Source organism: Chaetura pelagica, unplaced genomic scaffold (assembly GCF_000747805.2).
Source record: "Chaetura pelagica isolate M959 unplaced genomic scaffold, ChaPel_1.0 scaffold70, whole genome shotgun sequence".
Taxonomy (NCBI): Eukaryota; Metazoa; Chordata; class Aves; order Apodiformes; family Apodidae; genus Chaetura; species Chaetura pelagica.
This window is the reverse complement of record NW_009952265.1, coordinates 4,033,382-4,053,492: the sequence shown is the minus strand read 5'-3', so window position 1 is coordinate 4,053,492 and position 20,111 is coordinate 4,033,382. Positions and strand designations below refer to the sequence as shown.

At 34.2% G+C, this 20,111-nt stretch overlaps 1 protein-coding gene across 1 annotated transcript in view; it reads right to left on the bottom strand.

The window, feature by feature from the left end:
- FMN1 (formin 1) overlaps positions 1-20,111 on the bottom strand; it is a 119,893-nt gene that overhangs the window by 29,261 nt on the left and 70,521 nt on the right. The window contains exons 9-12 of the mRNA XM_010007743.1: positions 17,510-17,639; positions 15,936-16,082; positions 11,450-11,509; positions 9,595-9,715 (exon numbers count right to left, since the gene is read on the bottom strand). Coding sequence (XP_010006045.1) covers positions 9,595-9,715; positions 11,450-11,509; positions 15,936-16,082; positions 17,510-17,639 — 458 coding nt within the window. The remainder of the gene's footprint in view (positions 1-9,594; positions 9,716-11,449; positions 11,510-15,935; positions 16,083-17,509; positions 17,640-20,111) is intronic.

The following is a 20,111-nucleotide window of genomic DNA, read 5'->3' as shown; positions in this document are numbered from 1 at the left end:
TGGCTCAAAAAGTTCTTTAAAAATCCCCAATATAAGTGAAAATATTTACAAAATAGAATGTCTCTCACTTAATGCCTATTGGGCAATAGTCTTTTAAAACTCCACAGACACTTGTAAATCTGTCAAAAGAATCACTGCCCATAAACAAACTTTCACGTAAAGAGCATTGCAGTGTCAATCAGACAGGATTTGGAATTTTTTAAGCACTATTTTTAAGTAAACGCAAAACCAGAAATAGTTGAATGTTGATAACAGTAAATTACTAACTATTTACTCACCAGAACCCACCAGTAGCATTTACAGGAATCATCCTGACAGTGAAACCAAGTATCAACACCATGAATTCTTATAAACCTGTCATTGACATTATCCCCCATGAGTTATGCCACTGAGAAAGCTGCTAAAACCCCACTCTTCTTGTCTGTTCAGAGTGAGCTTGCCATTTTCTTTTCTTGTTATAATGCAGGCTTATCTTTGACAAGAGGGTTACTAGACACTAATTCTTTTTTAGAACCCTTACCTTTTCTGTTTCAAAGGGGATTTGAAACCATACCACTAACGAATTCAATGTAGCATTAATAACTCCAAATTTCTGTGTAAGAGAATCCATATTTTTTTTACAGTGCAGAAGCCTGTTACACTACTTGGGCTTATATACCAAAATAAGAACCTAACAAGCTTCAGACAAAATGCATAAATTCAAATTACTCAGCAAGCACTCAATAACTTCTGAATGATTTAGTTTGTTTTGTTTTGCTTTATTATATTTTCTTAATTGCAAACAACTTTCCAAGTTAAATGAAAGTTACAGGAGATGCATCTTTAGCCTTCGGACACAATTGCAGGATTCGATTATATTCTCTGGTTATTACATGCAACTTAGATACATATTTACTGCAGGTATGCACATAAGAATGTTAGCTTTATTACAAGCCATTGTAACTGTGCCATCTACAGCTCTTGTGCTTAGTTATAGCTTTGCAAGTAAATGTTTTCTTTCAGATACTTTTAAATAAATGTGGAGAAGGGAAGAGATTTATCTTCATTCCTTTGCTGTACACTATATGAATTTTGACAACTTCTAACTGAAAGTGATTATGCTACTACTGACCTAGAAAACTTTCACAGACAGTATGTTATTTGCATTTGTGGACACACATTGATAAACAGTACACATCTCAATGATGGCAAGATACAAAGGTTCAAGCACTAACACTAGCCAGAGCTGGGTTGCCTTTGAATCAAATAGAGGGAAAAGCGGTGAAGTGGGGTGTGAGGTTTTCTGAGACAAAAGTATCTGAAAAACATAGACGAGGATAAAATTGTGGTGGTACTCATTTTCAAGCTTAATTTTTATTGTCTTAAATAAACGTCAACAATTTAATGTTAAAAAGTGCTAGCACACATAAAACTAAATACACCATTCTAATCTAATTCTGATTAATCACTTGCATAGTTACTATTTTGTGCAGTTATTTTCAGCTAATTTAGAAGAAATGTGCTTCTATGCATAATAATTTTCTTCATCCATTGATAATTCAGTTTTCTTGAAAAGCCATTTCAGAGGATAGAATCTAATAAGTAAAACTTTAAATGGTCTGATCTTTATTTTAAATGCATTTTCCTTCTGACACAGAAAAAAGTATCTGTTTAGGTGCTCAAGATATTACATTCAGCTGAGACAGAGAAACATTTCAGTGATAAGCTATGGAAAGTGAGACAATTGAATTAGTGGCATACAAAACACCCTGTAAAGTTCACCTGTTCTAATGGAGTTTTAAGTGAAGTCAAGAGTTGGACAACTTGACAATTCTCAGAAGTCTGATCTGACTTTGTCTTTCAGATTTAAGATTTGTGAACTTTTTTGTTTGGTTCTTAGAAGTTCAACAACAATTTGAACTTTCATGGTATCTGTCAGCCCTATATTAGTTTCAACCAACCTGAAAGAAAAATTGATTTCTCTCCTCATTTTGTCAAAGGGTATCAACATTTTAAATAAAACATTTAAAAACCTTTCTGTTAAGATTGTTTCCTAAAAATACATTTAACAAAATGAACAAAGATTGCTAGTAAGACTAAATATTTTTCACACCATGGCAACATATCTGAGACTCTGGTTAATGTATCTCTCTAAAAAGGTAGTTTACATTCAGCATGCCCTTCAGTGGACAAGCTCACTGCAAGGGACTGAACGGCACATAGAAGTGAATATAATGACTAAACCCTCATAATTTTCCAGTCAAGTATTTGTAAGATTCCTTAAGTGATCCCAGCACACGTTATTAGTAAAAAGTTTTGGTTTAGTGTCAAGCTTCAAACATACAGACCCCCCTGCACATCATTAAGATCTGACAGGAGTGCAGGAATGTGTGTTAGCAGAACCAGCTGAGAAATCGAAACATTTCCCTTCCTTCTGAACAGTGCAAAAAAAGAATATTTTGGAATTCAAGAGTTTTGTCTGGCTAATATAGAGGAAGACAAAAGTTTTAAGAAGCAATAACAATATTTTTAATCAGATGAGGTTTGATTTTTCACAATGCTTGGAAAAAAAAAAAGACTTTTCAAACACACAAACACATTATTGGTCAGAGTATTGAACAAGGGATCAGACAGAAGAGAATTGCTAGACAATGGCAATGGCTAAAAGCAGTATGTGTATAAGCTGAAATTGTAGAGGCCATGGAAGTGATCTCCTTTTTCCCTCTGTACTGCTGGATCTCTGATTTTCTGTGCAAGACAGATCATAAAGTTCCACCTAATTAATTTTTCTATCACATTTATGGCTTTGGTTCAGCTACAGCATCCTGCTTTGATTTAAAATAATGTAAATTCATAAACTAACTGTGATGTTAGTAGAAACACTTCTCAAAGTGCTATTTAGCTTCACTGCTACTAATTTGCATCCCACTGTCTGAATTGAAGTACTTGCAATATTCGAACATTGCCAATAAATACATAAGTGACAGCCTCCATTCTAGCACAAATCTGCCTTTTCTTTTACTGCATGATCCCTCAAAGAGGAAAACCTGATGAGATCCATAAATAGGAAGGCACTGTTCCTCCCAACGCTAGTATTACAGACTCTCCAAACTACATAATTCATTATCCATCATACACATTGATAGGGACAATATTCTTCCTGCTCCCAGATGTACTCTACCTGCCCCCACATGTATGCTGCATAGTCCTGTAACTAATGCTTAACACACATGCACATATCTACATTTATTTGTACATATAAAAGGGCACACAGAATGTAATAACTGTGGACTTTCCAGGACTCATTTTAGAATCTTAACATTTGCAGAATGATTTTTAACAAAACATTTTTGAGGATTCTTTAGCAAAAGAAAAAAATATAAATGAAAAAAATTAGGAGCATGGCATTGTTTAACCAACAGAAAGCATTCTCCCTTGCCTTTAAGCACACATGCAGACATCTGCTTCCAGGGACTAAACTCTTCTAAAACATCATGCTTTGCTCCTCTATTATATTTCTCAATCTTATTAAAACCATTCCATACTATTCTGTATTATCACAAACTAGAAAATCTAATGGAATTTTAAGAAATGATCCACTTAGGAAAATTCCCACTTAATGTATTCACATATGAACACTAGCAATGGAACACTGTCAAAATGTTAGTTTTATTGTAAAATAGAGTCCAGCGCACATATACAAAATGTGTTTTTTAATGCCTGTGTTGTATCGTTGCCAAATCAAAACAAACTGAAATATCCTGCTGAGGCTAGAGCATATTCAAAATGAGGTCAGAATACTCTGAGAAGGAAACTCTTGAAAACAAAACTATTCCTGTACAAAGCTGTCCTTTGCTCTTTTCGTTACATCATTCTGCACTCACCAGGTACAAACCAATGTGTTCCATTTATGCTAATGTCTAAGAAATAACAGATGCACATATTTGGCTCCTCATGTTCCACCACTCCATTTAAATTTATATTTGTCTGCACTTCCAAAATGTTAAGGTGAATTTTAAAATTCAAAGGTAAAATTAAAATGACAAAAATTAAAACTACTTGTTCCTGGAAAGTATCGTACAACTTCTCTGCTCCTACTGCAAAAGCTTCCCTAGAACACACATAAAAGATGCCTAAATCCCACTTTTAAATTGACTTAAAGCATTTAATTTAAACTAGACTAAGGCTTCAATTGGTTATAAATATTTTAGAAAAAGGCCTTTGGTATTTTTTTGAACACTATTATCTTGTAATAATAAACAATCTCCTTTTGCCAAAAAATATCTATCATCTATTCAGAAAGTTAACACTCAAATTGATATAATCTTTAGAATTTTCATTATGTGCTCCAGTAACCTTACTGTCTATAAAGCAAATGAACATCATAATTGTTACCCTATTGATAATTATTGTATTATTATTATTATACTAAAACTCTCTTCCTTAAAACAGACTTTATCTAAGGCCATATTTGTATAAACTATATGTATAATTCCATCTGAATAAATAATAACATATTCAATTAATTTCTCCATCTGTGTTTATACATAAATAAAAAAAAAAAAAGATGAAAATGTCCTAATTCATGATCTGAAAACATCAATAAATCTCTAGAACAAAAAGGCTGTATAGTTCATTAGTGGAAATTTTGTTGTAAAAACCTTTAACTCAGTTTGAAAAGTCTGATGGGAACAGACACATTTAAGAATTTTAAATTAACTTACTGTGAATAATACTGATTAAACTTTTATTCTTTTTTATATTTTCCTGTTGGTAAATATATTCCTTTACATCCTTGATAGAAACAGATATTAAGGATTTTAAATCAGGATAATCAGAGTTCTAATCTTAAATAAGCATGAACTGATTATTTTTTACTTTCTGCAGCTTCCTCTTTGTCTCTGTTTATAATGACAGTGTCTGCAAGAATCAAGAATGAGTGACCCTTTCAATTTCCACTCAATTCTCATTTCTAAATTCTGTCCCATTCTTGCCTTAATTTTGTAACACATATCCACTTAACAATATAAGGTGATACAGAGCTCCCTGAAGTGGCAACAAATGAGACCAATGTAGGTGCAACAGTTTCATCCAGTCTAGTCAGCCACACAAAAAACCAAGGTTAATTAGCTAGGATTCTGGCATCAGTATAGTAACACCATGCTGGTCGCCCTCAGTCCAATGGATCTGTTTCTATGAAAAAATATATATAGAGAAATATGAATACACACACACACATTCATATCTGAAAAAGAATACATACATTGTCATGCTGCCATTTCTGAATGAAAATAAGATTAAGCATCTGAAGAAAAGGCAGAGGAAGCCTGGTATATTCAGCCTGATGAAGAAAAAACTAACTAGGGATCTAGTTTTTCACTTCTAGTTTTAGCTATAGACAAGATACAGCCAGACTTTTCTCAGAAATGCACATCTAAAGAAAAAGGAGCACTCGTCACAAATTGCAGAACAGGAAATTGTCAGAGAGGATAAGGAAAAATATTAAAGACAGTGATTTAGCAATGGAACAGGTGCCCAGAGAGGTGCTGGAATTTCCATTCTCTCAAACATGAGCTTGCTAAGGCCCTGCACAACCCAATATGAATTTAGTCCTTATCAAAGGCTTTGGACCACAGGACCTCCAGAGGTACCTTCCAACCAAACAACCTGCATTTCTTTATGAATTTTAAGATACTTGCAATGTGTCTGTATGAAAAACAATGAGAAAACAGCCAATGTAACATTGTAATTTCTCAAACTTTCCATGCATAGTTTTACTTGCTTCCCTTGTAATGTTTTTATAAGTGTTATACAACTTTACAAGATGGGGTTGCCATAAGCAGAAGTTTTTATGAAGTTTCACTACTCAAGTGTGGAAAATTGAGGATAAGTACTTATGCAAGATACAGATTTATCAATAATCAAGAGACACACAGTTTGAAACTGTATCGCCTGGAGTACAGAAATCCAGCTGATTATTAGAGGTAGCTGATCCATGAAGTCTTGTTTCTATTTTAGATTAAATTATTGCCTTTCAGTCATGCATATGTGTGTGTAAAGACTTATATATGTACTCATATACATTCAGTCAAGGTAGTAAAATTTTAAAACATACATACTATACTGAAAAAATGCTAGTATGAAAATGGCAACTAATATCTCTACTGGTGGTTATGAATGAAAGTGAAAGCAAAAGGTTTGTGGATTTTCAGTGGGATCGGAATGTTACCATTACATGGGAAATTTAACTGGTTACCAGATAGAAAGATGTGACTCTTCAATGTATTCAGAGTGGACCTTCCTTGCTTTCTATTGTTAACCATTCAATAAATAACTTTGCTCTTTTAGTTGTTAAGGCCAAGAACACTAAGAAGTTATAACAAACACTACAGTAAATCATAAAAGGAATCTAATATTTTAGAAACTGTATTGTAAAGAAGAGCAGTGAGTATGACAGATGGAAACAATCTACAGTGCAACTAATTTTGAGTAATTAAGATTGTTCAACTTTGGAGAGAGATGAACAAAAGATTCATGGTAAAATTTATACAAGTCTATCATACTTTGGTTGAGTGAGTTTCTTTCTAAAAATCTTACGATTACACATTCCCAACATTGTGCTTATTCCAGAAGTGCACCAATCAAGCGCCATTGCCCAGACTAGAGGTGAAATCATGTTTGGTCATAGGGAAAGGAAAAGTGGAAATCATTGCCCTAGACAAGGAGTACAATCTTAAATCTTACAATCTTACAATCTTAAAATATCGATGCAGAGCAAAAAAAAAATAATAATTTTTGTCTTAATTATAAATATTGACTGGAAAGCTAATACCTGTTAAATGAATAAATGTACCTGCTTATGCTATTATGTAACACTTGAAAACCAAGGAAATACATTGACTATACTGAACTAAAATGAAAAGAAAACATTTCTTTTTCCTGTGACTTTAAAGTGGAAGTAGATTTCACTTTAAAATTTTCTTGTCACTATTTAATATTGCATTCTTTTGCACTTCTTGCCCCTTAAAAGCCTATATTAAATGCATATTTTTGTTTAGCATTCTGGTTTAACCAAAAAATGCTCATGATTACGAAGTTTGTTCTGGAATATGAGTTAAAAACCTGTTGGATTAAGGTTCTCAAAAAATTTGTTTGAATTTTTGAGCCAAACTTTAGTTTAATTACTTTAGACTAGAGTTAGTCTGTCCCTTTAAAGTCTAATCTGAAAGACTTCAAAATAGCAAATTGTATGGAACTCAATCTGTTTATCTGAAGAGGATGAAAGGATTTGTGCTCCATCTAGATTTGAACTTTTGGTTCCACAGTGTCTAGGTATTTCAAACTAGAGGTTTACACCATTAAGACATACCACTCATGATAAATCAGTCTTTCCTATGTTAATATCCATGATAGAAAGATAAATTAATACCTTGATAAATTAGTAAAAATGTATTTTTAAATACTCTATTACACCTACTGGGAAAAGTGTCTATCAAAATTGCCATTTCTGGCACAAAAGGTGATATTGATTTATTTTTATTATTTTTTAAAAAATAATTCTGTAGAAATATCAGGAAAAAAAGAAGTCTCTGACAGAAACATCAGTTCATTCCATAACACCACACAAGAAAACCTCTTTTTCATTTATTAGCTTTGTCTCATCCCACTTTGAAGGTAATCTGTTTAAGACTACCTTAGCCAACCTAACTGTGAAATAAATTCATTGTACCCTATAACACAGGCAGCCCCAGTTAATATTGTTCAAATTATTTACATCTGAAGGGCCGCGCCTGTCTGGATAACTGGGCCCGACGCTTCTCTGGACTTGGTTTCTGCTACTTACATCTGTTTCAGCTTTAGACTTTCACTGGTATTCTGCCAGCAGCCACAACTTTTTAATGGCTACAATAAACTACAGAGACTCATCAAATCTTTGTTGTACGTGTTAAAATTATAGCCTCTTCAATTAAAATTTTGATGTAAAAAAACCCTACAGCATTATCTGAAGAACAAGATTTGAAAGGGAATGTTTGACAGAGATACACCATTTATATATGAGTGATTGTTTCTTTGTTTAAATATAAGAGAAACTATTCACAGGAATGCTTGTTAGAATTCTGCTGCATATTTCTGAGTGATAAAATACCAACATCTGAAAACATCTCCACAACCTTTTTTGTTTCAAATCTTTGCTGTCATTTAACTTTACATGTTAATTGGTTTGGCTGCATTTTAAATACATCTTTAGAAAAAAAGAATTACGAAAACAACCTCAACATAATGATTTTTTCTAGATTTTCTATAAATACCTAGGACAACTTGTTGCAGGAAACAGAAATCAGTGATAACAACAAAGCTGAAGTTTTTATTTTAATAGTTTAAGCATATAGCTTTTCCCACTTTCTGCCTGTGTCTTTGCAACTTAGAACAAACATGATGTGAATGTCACAGCCTCAGTGCAGATCCTGCAAGACTAAGATGCATGATAGCAGGACTATATTCTGAAAAAGTACAAGATCAAACACAGATCATGTTTCTGCACAAACTAGCCCGAAAGAGGGCAGGCCAAAGGGTGTAGAGGGCCAAGCGATGAGAGGAGATAGAGCACTCACTTTTGCCCGGGTCGAACAAACAACAACTGATACTTTCCTACCACTGTTAACCTTTGAAACTATCCTAAAGATGGTGGTGACCTTATCCAGCAATTTTGAACTGTAAGGATAAAGGTTTTTATTTCCTTACATTGAAAAAAATTAAAAACAATCACCTTGCACAACTTAAATTCTAAGAAGTCTCTTCCATTTTGATGTAGAGAGGCAAATGTAAATGAAGAAGTTTTTATAGGATTTCATACAGTTTCTCTCCCTAAATTACATTTTCTACACAAAACTGCTTCAGCAAAAGTAGTAACTTTCCCTTAACAAAAAAGACAGGCTTAAAATACCCAGTCATAATTTGCTGGATTTATTTTAGAAAGTCATATGTAGCAAAAAATAAAAATGGAACTGCTAGGAACACTTAGAGAGCAACCTTTCCTACTTTATTTCCAGTCAGTACCTTGATTGATAGATGAGTTGGGTTTCTGAGCCCGTCTTTATAATAAACATTTTAAAATGTTTATTTTATGTCCCAGGGTGAAAATATTTTGAACTGGAGCTTTCCATTTCCCTTTTCTGTGCCTTGGCAAAAGCTGTATTTTATTTCTACATTAATAGTATTCAACTCTTTCTTGTAGCTGTTAAATTGTTGTTATACAAGTACTGAAGAAAGTATTTATGTTATGAAACTAACAGATATCTACAGTTAAACACACAGTTCTGGAGAAGTCAGAGGAAAATTCACACATAACTAAAGAAAATTTTAGAAAGGTTTCTTTGGGGGCCTTTTGATTGTAAAAGGGAAAATTACTTTTCAGCATTTTTACTTTCATTTTTATTAAGTCATGAGTTCAATTTTTTTTTTCTTTCTAATTTATGTGAGTAATTTGTGCCACAGTGTAAAAACTCTAAATGAATCAACATTATAAACCTAATTAGCAATAAGAAAACCTCATAAAGGTCACATTTTAAATGGCACTTTGTTGTTAGCAGAACAAATGTGGAAGTTCCCAGTTACCTTCTAGATCTCGCTTCAGTTTCCTTAAATCTTTTATTAGGTCTTCAAACTTAACTTGGGAGGCCTGGAAAAAATCCTGTGGTTCTGGTAAAGGAAAAATACTCCTGTCTGTTCCTGCTTCCTAAACAAACAAACAAACAATGGCCACTATGAAAAGCATTTGCAGTGAAATAAATTAGGCTTTTCGAAATATCATCTATGAAACACTACTATGAAAATGCAAAATATTTCAAATTATCCTTGCTAAAACAACATATATACCATTAAAAATGAAATTCTGACCATTCTAAATGTTTGTAGTTTCAGTCTCCCAATTAATTAAATATGCACACATTTTAGAAGCATAAACTGAAATCAATATTTATATATTGTCTGAAATATAAGTTACTCCAGACAAGTACAAAATTACACAGTTGAAGGTTTAGGAAGTTAAATGAATCACATGGACTAATGTGTGTATGGAACTCCTAGGCATGTATCTTTTTTAGCACAGCAAGAAAAAAAAAATCAGAAGTAGAATGAAACAAAACAAAACACCTTACAAGGGTCAAAGCAATATCTCTAGCAGAAATTGAAACTGTTTTGTTCTACAAAATTCCCTAAAGTAAAATCACAGTGCAGTAGAAAGTTTGCAGAAATATTACATATTTAAATAAAACTGAATGCATTCAGCATTATTAAAACAGGAAAAAAAAAAAATTATGCCAGTTCCCTGTGAACAGAGAAACGTTACAGGCTAGACAAAGTTGCTTTTGTTATGAGGCTTTTTACAAGATGAATGTTTAGGTGAAAGTAATGTTACTTTATTTCTCTCCTAAAGAAAAAAAAAAAAAAAGAAAAAAAAAAAAAAAAAAAAAAAAGAGAGTACAGACCTAGATATCTGCTAGTTTTTATCTCTTCTACAGCTCAGCCCCAGGAGCTGTTCCGCTGGCTCCTGACATACAGATCCTCCAGCGTTAAGAGATCATGGAATGGTTTGGTTGGAAGGGGACCTCTAAACATCATGTAGTCCAACCCTCCTGCCTTGGGCAGAGAAATGTCTTTACTTACTTTAGCCTTCAATTACTTTAGCCTTACTCCTGGAAATAATACTCTCCACTACTAACTTGTCAATTCAACATCTTTACGTAAGAAATAAAAGAAAAAAAGAAGAAAAAAGGAAAAATAAATGGTATTTTATTTGTATTCAATCAGACACAGGGCCATGAAAAACTGCACTAGTCTTAGATTAAAAGATTAGGTAAAGGCATCTCCTTAATCTCAAAAATAAGAAACTACATACCTAAAATCAATTAATAATCACATTTTCATTTAAAAGACAATATTAATTTTTTTCCACTAAAAAACTTTGTGCACTGCTGATATCTATCAAAAAGCCTCATAAATGTAACTCACTTAAGGGAGCAGCCACATCTCTTCCCTCATTTTTGACATCTAACTTCAACCCCACTTCAACCCTGACTCACCTATCTTAAAACACCAATCTATCCTTGCACTCTGTCATGAAAGAGAACGTGTCTGCCTTCCATTATTACCACATCTGAACAAGCTTTACAATGTTACAGTAACCAGGATGGAAGAGGACAGGACTGGAGTGAACATCCGTCCAGATTGCAGCAGTCAGAGGCAACTGTTCCACAGGAAATGAAAATTTTCCCAAGTCTGCTTATAAAACCTATAGCAAAACTCAGACTTACTGAGGTTCACAACTATTATAAGAAAGCAAGAGAAATTGATTTTATTCTTCCATCAGAGCTACTGTGTTGAGGTTTTTAAAAAACAAAGATAAATCCTTTTACAATCTGTTAAAGAAAGCTACTTTTGGAGAAGCAGAGACAGCAAATGAATATTTTACCTTATCACAATGGCGTAGGTAATATATGACGACATAATCCACAAGATTAATACCACTATCCTGGAGAAAAAATAAATATAATATTAAAAATGTGTGCGATTAACACTGTTTCGAGTGAGAGAAAATTTGCTTCATTTCAAAATAAATAAATTATTATTTGAAATTGCTGTAAGAAATAGGACTCACGACATCTTTATCCCTAGCATTACTGACCCCCCCAAAATCATTATTTTATACCATAGACTTTACCATACCACCACAGAACTTAGAATTTCTTTTTTTTCTTAATACCAGACAAGAAAACATGCACTGGGAGAAGAAGCTTCCATGTCTTTAATAATATGAGGCATTACTGAAGAATAATAACTCGAATAGCAATACTAGTTAACAATATTATTCTTGGATATAATATTAACAAAATATTACAGTAACCTCAGGTATATTCAGGTGAACTGAATTTCTTTATTCCTTGCTCTCAATTCAACTATAATGAATGAAGATCTGAAAAAGGCAGACATTTTTCATATTTTACTCCAAATATAAAACCAGACAGCATGAACCTAACACACATATTTCATGCCCTGTTGCCTCATAAATACAAATTTTAATACTCAGTTTGTAGAATCACCATTTCCACAGTCCTGCACACAACAACTGTAAAAACCATAATCTTATGTTGTTACATGTCATTGGGTCACCATAGGCAAGATAAACTAAAGGAAAAGTGTAAAACTGCAACTTATACATTCCAGGGTATAATTCAACAACATAAAAGAATCATAATATAGGGACTTATGTCTGGAATGTCTTTGAAGTTTTTTGGATCTGTTTTCATATTGTATATTGACAGCTATCAAGAGAAATATTTGTATGTGAACAATGTCTGACTTGCTATACAGAGCTGCCTCTGCCTATATTAGAGCCTGCAGCACATTATGCTTTATTAATATCATACACCAGCAAAATTCTTCACTAAGAAAGTCATTGCTGTTACTCAGACAGAGCCACTCTGCTTTTATAATGGTATAGCAAGACACTGCTGACTGGTTAGGTGACAAAAATGAACTGAGGTGACTCATGAACACTTGACTGCCATTTCAGTGTAAAATACACCCATTGTTTTATTTTCTACATGCTAAACCATCAAACTTATTACTTTAGTTGAAAGAGTATTTGCAAAAGACAAAACACTAGGATTTTGAAATGGTGAGTTACATTAAAAAAAAAATTAAAAATCTCAATATCATGTAACTTTCTAGGCTCATGTGACAACAAATGACTATTACATGAAATAATGATTGACTCTTTACTTTAGCTCCTGGAATTCAGCTTGCCTAGATGTAATATTACTTGCTGGCAGTTCTCAAAAAGGGACATAGGAAGGATATCTTGATGTTCAAATATACAAGACCCTGAATTCTTTTTCCTTAAATATATGGTCTACCAGTTACCTCTGAGGATGCATGTCTGCCTGTAGCAGCTGGCACTTTTGAGTTTTTCTGCATTTTGGAGACTAGTGTCAACTAATAATATATTTGTTTTGGCTACCATAAAACAATAAATACTGTAATTTTTAAGTTTGTTTTGCTAAGGAACAAATCTTATGCAATCATACTTCTGTCAGTCTTTTTCATAACTCATGATTTTGGAACATGCTGGCTATATTCAGCCAGATCGGAAAGTCCCTAAAATCATTACATTCTTACAGGTTTATAATTAGATAGAAAAGACTAAAGTAAGCACTTCTACTGAGGAAAGTCAGGCAAACATCAGTTGTTTTACATTTTTCTTCCTGGCAGCTGGCTAACCAATGAACACCTGAGTAGTGGGAAACTTGGCCTGGTTATAGTTTAGCTACAGCTTGTACTGTGTCTTATCCATGGAATAGCACTGGAAGAAAAGTGTTCATAAGGAACAGCTGAACCATTGCAGTGGAAAGGAAAGCAAGAATTATAACTACAGAATCATAGAATCACTTAGGTTGGAAAAGACCTTTAAGATAACTGAATCCAACCATAAACCTAATACTGCCAAGTCCACCACTACACCATGTCCCTCAGCACCACATATACAAGTCTTTGGGATGGAGACTCAACCACTTCCCTGGGCAGCCTGTTCCTGTGCCTGAAAACACTTTCAGTGGAGAAATTTTCCCTATTATCCAATCTAACCCCCATCAGAACAACATGAGGCCATTTCCTCTCATCCTATTACTTTGTTAATTGGGAGTAGAGACCAAATTCCACTTTGCTACACCCTCCTTTCAGGTGGTTGTAGAGAGCAATAAGGTCTCTCCTCTGCCTCCTTTTCTCCAGGCTAAAAAACCCATTCCCTCAATCACTCATCATCAGACTTGTTCTCTAGACTCTTTACCAGCTTTTTTCCTTTCTTTGGACACATTCCATCACTTCAATGTCTTTAGGAGACAAAGGACTCAAATACATTCATTAATGTAGTTTCTCAGTGAACAAGTAATTAAACACGTTTTCACATTTTGCTAATGATGATATTCACACATAAAATAAAAATCTCCCTAGACATACAGCTTTCCTAACAGTGCCTGTCTCACAAACACATTCCTATGTACATGAAGCATAACCAGGCACAAAATTGTAAAATCTGCCTTTCTTATAGGTCAAGACAGAACTTCATGTAGGAAAACAGAAGAACATGAAAAAACAGGTGTTTTTATCACCCTCCAAATCTCTACCAGCATCAGCAGAAAATACCTTTTATTCTTTGCTGCTTCGTATATCCACGTGGTTTCTAGGTATGCTTTGGCAGAGAACGACTTTGAGTAGTGTTTCCATTGCCTATATTATCTAGCACCTTCTCCTCTGCCCTACTGAAATAAGGAACAAAATAACCTCATCTCAAAAGGTACCCAGATTTTGTTTGAGCCTGACTTTGATCGCAGCATGACTAATCAAAAATGCGCTAGTGGTTCTCATTTTTTCCCAAAATCATTTACAGCCATCTATGAGCATCTTCTCGTGCATGCCATTCAGAATTCATGGCCTACACCCATTTAATTACAAAAAAAAAAAAAGACTGAAAATATGTTGTTGGGTATGACACATCTTTTTGAAGAGGATTAAAACTCTGTATACTATATATTTATAATCTTTACATATAATACCTCAGTGTACGTGCTATGCTGAACCTTTACTGATACCTTGTTTTTAAACCTGACTTTTAAAAAATTTCTACTCATGTAGAGCTACCTCAAGTTGCAGGTAAGAAAACCAATGGGGACATTTACTGGAGAAGATTTCAGTAGTCTGTGCTCTCTCACTTCTCAGTAACCTACTGTAATTAACTCCTTACTAGTAAGAGACACACAGAAGTTCTCACATAAGAAATTATCCTAGTAGTACTGTGTAGAAGAATCTGGAGATTATGGAAATACACACATGAGCAGGAGGTGGAAACTTATATAGAATCACAGAACGTTAGGGGTTGGAAGGGACCTCAAAAGATCACCTAGCTCACACAGGAATGCATCCAGGCAGGTTTTGAATGTCTCCAGAGAAGGAGACTCCACAACCTCTCTGGGCAGCCTGTTCCAGGGCTCTGTCACCCTCACAGTGAAAAAGTTTGTCCTTATGTTTACATGGAACCTCCTATGCTCCAGTTTGCACAAGTTGCCCCTTCTCCTATCATTGGACATCACTGAGAAGAGTCTGGCTCCATCCTCCTGACACTCACCCTTTACATATTTATAAACATTGATGAGGTCACCCCTCAGTCTCCTCTTCTCCAAGCTAAAGAGACCCAGCTCCCTCAGCCTTTCCTCATAAGGGAGACGTTCCACTCCATCATCTTTGTGGCTCTGCCTTGGACTCTTTGAAGCAGTTCCCTGTCCTTCTTGAACTGAGGGGCCCAGAACCGGACCCAATATTCCAGATGTGGCCTCACCAGGGCAGAGTAGAGGGGGATGAGTACCTCTCTTAACCTACTAACCACAGCCCTTCTAGTACACCCCAGAATGCCATTGGCCTTCTTGGTCACTAGGGCACATTGCTGGCTCATTGTCATCCTCCTGTCCACCAGGACCCCCAGGTCCCTTTCTCCTATGCTGCTCTTCAACAGGTTGGTCCCAAATTTATGCTGGTATAGGGAGTTGAGATGCAAGGCTCTACACTTGCTCTTGTTGTATTTCATTAAATTTCTCCCTGCCCAACTCTCCAGCCTGTCTCGGTCTTGCTGAATGGCAGCACAGTCTTCTAATGTGTCTGCCACTCCTCTCAGTTTGTGTCATCAGCAAACTTGCTGACAGTGTCCTCTGTTCCCTCATCCAGGTTGTTGATGGATATAGTGAATAGCTCTGGTCCCAGATGGGAGAAAAAAAGCAAAAAAATGGTACAAAGTGCCTAACTCTTTCAAGAAAGAGTGGTAAGAAATAAGAAAATATTAACTACTGATAGATGAGGGAACAAAATGATCACTTGAGAAAAATTATCTTTAATTCAACATGAGTACTTACTCTGCTTTTGACATCCTTTAGTTTGGGGAGTATTTCCAAACCAAATCCATCAGCTTGACCTCGGGTCCTATTCCCGCCATTCATGTAATTTCCAAAAGCCAGAATCAAACCTAAAATTTCCTTTACACTTGTCATGTTCAGCAACGCCTGGAAGATGGATACTAGTTTGTAACTTCTGTTGGCACAAAAATTCCAATCACTAATATAAAAAAGCTGTTATTATTTTATTTTTTCAAGAGATTTTGTTTCTTGTCTTTCTTTACCCCTGTAGGGACTGGAAGCTAAAACTAGTACAAGAATCACTTTTAAGAGAAGCATTTATTAAGCTATATCTCCCAAGATACTACATTTAACTTAAAACATGTGAAGGAAATTACATGGCATCACATATTATGTAGATGACAAAAAGATTAATGGAAGATTGCTAAATATTCTTAGCAGCCTTTAAAAATCTTACAGACGAAGTGGTTTATCATGAGTTAGCATACTACACAGTCAAATGGAGATGTGCTCGTTTTGCTGTCACTAGGTTAGGCTCAGACTGTCATATTCAATCTGCTGCTCATTGGTTCTGGTGCTCTGCAGATCCACCTTTCTGGATCCACACTTAATGGATATACCAGGGCTAAAGACTAAATTGCTATGTTTCAAAACAGAAAAGAAATCTAGAAACACAGTGGAAAACTAATAAATTATTTTCATTTACATACAAATCTTGTCAACTGAGAATCTTGGACCATGGGCCTCATTTTTAACAATGTAGCCTTACACTGTGCATTGGCTATATCAATTGTGAGCTCCTCATAAGTAAACTGAGGGCAACACCACTTTCCTTATCTCATACAAAATGGTTTCCTTATTTATATCTCTTTTGGAAAGCAAACACTAAGTAACTATTTTTACTGTTAGAATATGCAAAGAAATCCGAGCGGGATAGCTCGGGGGGACTTTGGCAGCAAAGCTAATCATAAGCTAATCTTCAAATTGGAAAAAAAGATTAAATAATTAAATACAGTCCCAGCCATGATGTTATACAATTAGGTCACCATTTAGTTTCTCTGTTAATTCTTATCTCATTCTACTTTTCATATGCTATATGTTGCAATTTCAAAATCCTGTCTTTAGTCACTTATAGTATAGAAATCTTAGATAAAGCTTTGTCAGGTACTAAAAAATCTGCTGTGTTTGGTTTAATAGCAATGTATAGATACCAGGGGAAAGTAATAAGCTAATGAACGTGATAGGTATCTACCACTGATGGCATCAACAGTGACATGCAATAAAAGTATTACCTACTACTCTAATTAACATGTAAAGTAATAAAAATCTGCCATTCAAAAAGAAATGTTCCTATGTAGAGTGTAATTCATGACAAACAGCAAACCTTCCCTCTTTCCTCCTCCTTTTGTTCTTACAAGCAGCTAAAAAAATTAAAATACTTTTATTTTCCTGAAGAGCTGATAATCAGGCTTAAGGTTCAACACAATGCAAAAAAACCCAAACAAACAAACAAAATAACCAACACAAAACAATACTCTAAAATATATTTTTACTTCGCTTTCACTAGGACATACCTTAGAAACACGAGTTATGATGTCAACTTTCCGATGCACTGCTGATATTCCTTCAGAGAAAACTGACTGGAAGATAATACACTGAGCTCGTTCTGTGAAGTTGGGGATCTGAGATAACTCATATAAAAATCTGTGGAAAATAAAGTATTAATTAATCTTTATATTTCTTATATTTGGGGTACATAATAGATTAAATCTGTAGTCTCATGAAATATATATGCAATCTTTCCTACTTTGAATCAAATCTGACAGAATTTTTAAATTTTATATTCTTTATGCTCAATGTATAAATAAATAATATTAAGAAAAAGGCAAGGTATTAATTGTTATTCCATTAGTGTCTTTATCCATTTTCACAGCTGCATAGTAACAAATAGAAAAATCATAAACCTAGATAAAAATTAAAAAAAAAAAAAAAAGGAAAATAACAATAAATGGAAAGAGTTAGAGAAACACTATTTATTTACTGTTTTCATTTCTGTGTTTTGTTTCCCTTAAAAATGTGCCCAGCAATACGGAACTCAATATATTCATACAAGGTTATTTCATAATATAAAACATCTGCCAAGCAATTTCTTCTGATGCTCAGCCTCAGTTTTCATTTACTAATTTCTACCACACATCCAGTTATTCAGCATGTTTTACGGTAAGGCACCTAGTCGTGTATTTAGCTCTAAAATACTTGCAGATTATACCTCTCTTCAATCACTGTACAGCAGTTACTGACTTTTTATCTGCTCTTTATCTGTCCTCATATATATACCTTTCTCATGAGTCTATTCCAGCTTTCTTACTTTAGCTCTTGGATAAATAAAAATAAATAGAAACATATTTAACAACTCCAGTTCGGATATCACAAAATGAAAGCATCCCAAAGGCATGAGTAATTACTCTCTTTTCTTCAGTTCAAAATGTAAGAGCTTGGCTAAATAATACAAGAAGCTTTACCATTTCTTATAATAACAGGGTTTGCATAATTTGCTTTGTGGGTTTTGAGTCTAGGATTTCAGTGATACACATGCTTTCTCAAAATCCAGAAACAAGCTGTCTTTTGTGCCAGTATCACTTTAGAAAGATTCCTCTAATCTGTCTGCAGATATTCTTAGAACCCCCTCAAAGAGATGCTGTAAAGATTTTTTTACCTCATTGAATTATGGGAAATTTTGCGAGCCAAAATTAGCTTGAATTCTTATTAATTTTATTTTAATTGTTTAAGCCAATGCATCTGATTTCTCCAAAATATTTTTTTCATAATAAATACTATCAGTATCTTCAAATCTGCTTTATAAAACTCTCATGCATGCAATGCTTTGCCGAATATATAGTGACTGTATAAAAAATCAGCAACATCCACCTGTGGATGATGTGAATTACTATGTTTTAATGGGAATGTAATTTTTTTTTCCTTCTTTTCCTGTCTTGCCTGATGAAACAATGTATTAGGAGAGAAGGACTGGGGAGGACCAGCCTGGCTCTTACACTTAAGCAGTGGGAAAAAAGAAATGCCAAGCTGGTATTAATAAAAATGCTTCCTATTGGGAATGAATGGTATTGCCAGGAAAAAAAAAAAAGAGGATACTTTGCACTCTGTGAGAGAAACAAAAGAAAGAAAAACCCAAACTGTTTCACTAAAGTTCTAACATACACAGATTTTACAAGTTTAAATTTTAAAAGTCAAATGACACATATTCTTGCCATCTCTTGAAAAGGCAACACTGCTGGTCATTGGAATACAAATATAATTGTGCCGACCATTAAAAGAGCATTAGCATAAAAAGAAAATATCTCCAGATTTTGGAATTCAAAGTATTCAATGTAAATATCCAGTCAGAAAACATGTAACCGAAATCTGTCACAAGAAGGAATGTTAGTGACTACAAATGTAGTTACTAAATACAAATTCATGGCATGAATCTGTGGTTATCAAAGATAAACAACCAATTCAGGTGGATAAAACTTTTGAAGACAAAAAATATTCTTAGCTCAGTCATTTTTGCCATTTCAGTCTGAGAAAAGAACAGTTGACTTAAAGTAACAATGACATTACTGTAACAGAGATTGCTAATAGATTTCTCATTGCTATGCTTGTTATGGCCTAAAATAAACACAGAAATATTGTTGTTCATCTCTGTGAGGTCCATTTTACTACTCTCCTGCAGAAAATGTAAATAAAAATGCATTTACTTGAGAACTCTTTTATCCTACCAGAACCTTGTAGTAAAAGACTTGAGAGTAGTTTCAAGACAGGCATATAACCATCATTTTAGTATAACGGAACATTCCTCCAGAAGAGAGACAAAGGCTGATTCTATGGAGGTAAACCATTGATCAGTTCACACTTAGCCACATTTGAAGGTGTATCTAAACCTGCAAGCTTCTAAGTAAGTCAGCAAGATCTAAAGTGAAGTCAAAGGAAACTGGACTTCAAGGAGAAGCAAACAGCATTACTTGGTCAGCAGTTGTCAACAGTTCACTATTTCCTTAATTCCAACTACACACAAAACAGAGAAGTTCAGCACTGTACTTTGCTACTATTTCCTTAATTAGTATTTCTTTTACAGTAGAGAGGACTCCACAAAGATTACATTACAATTAAAAGGGT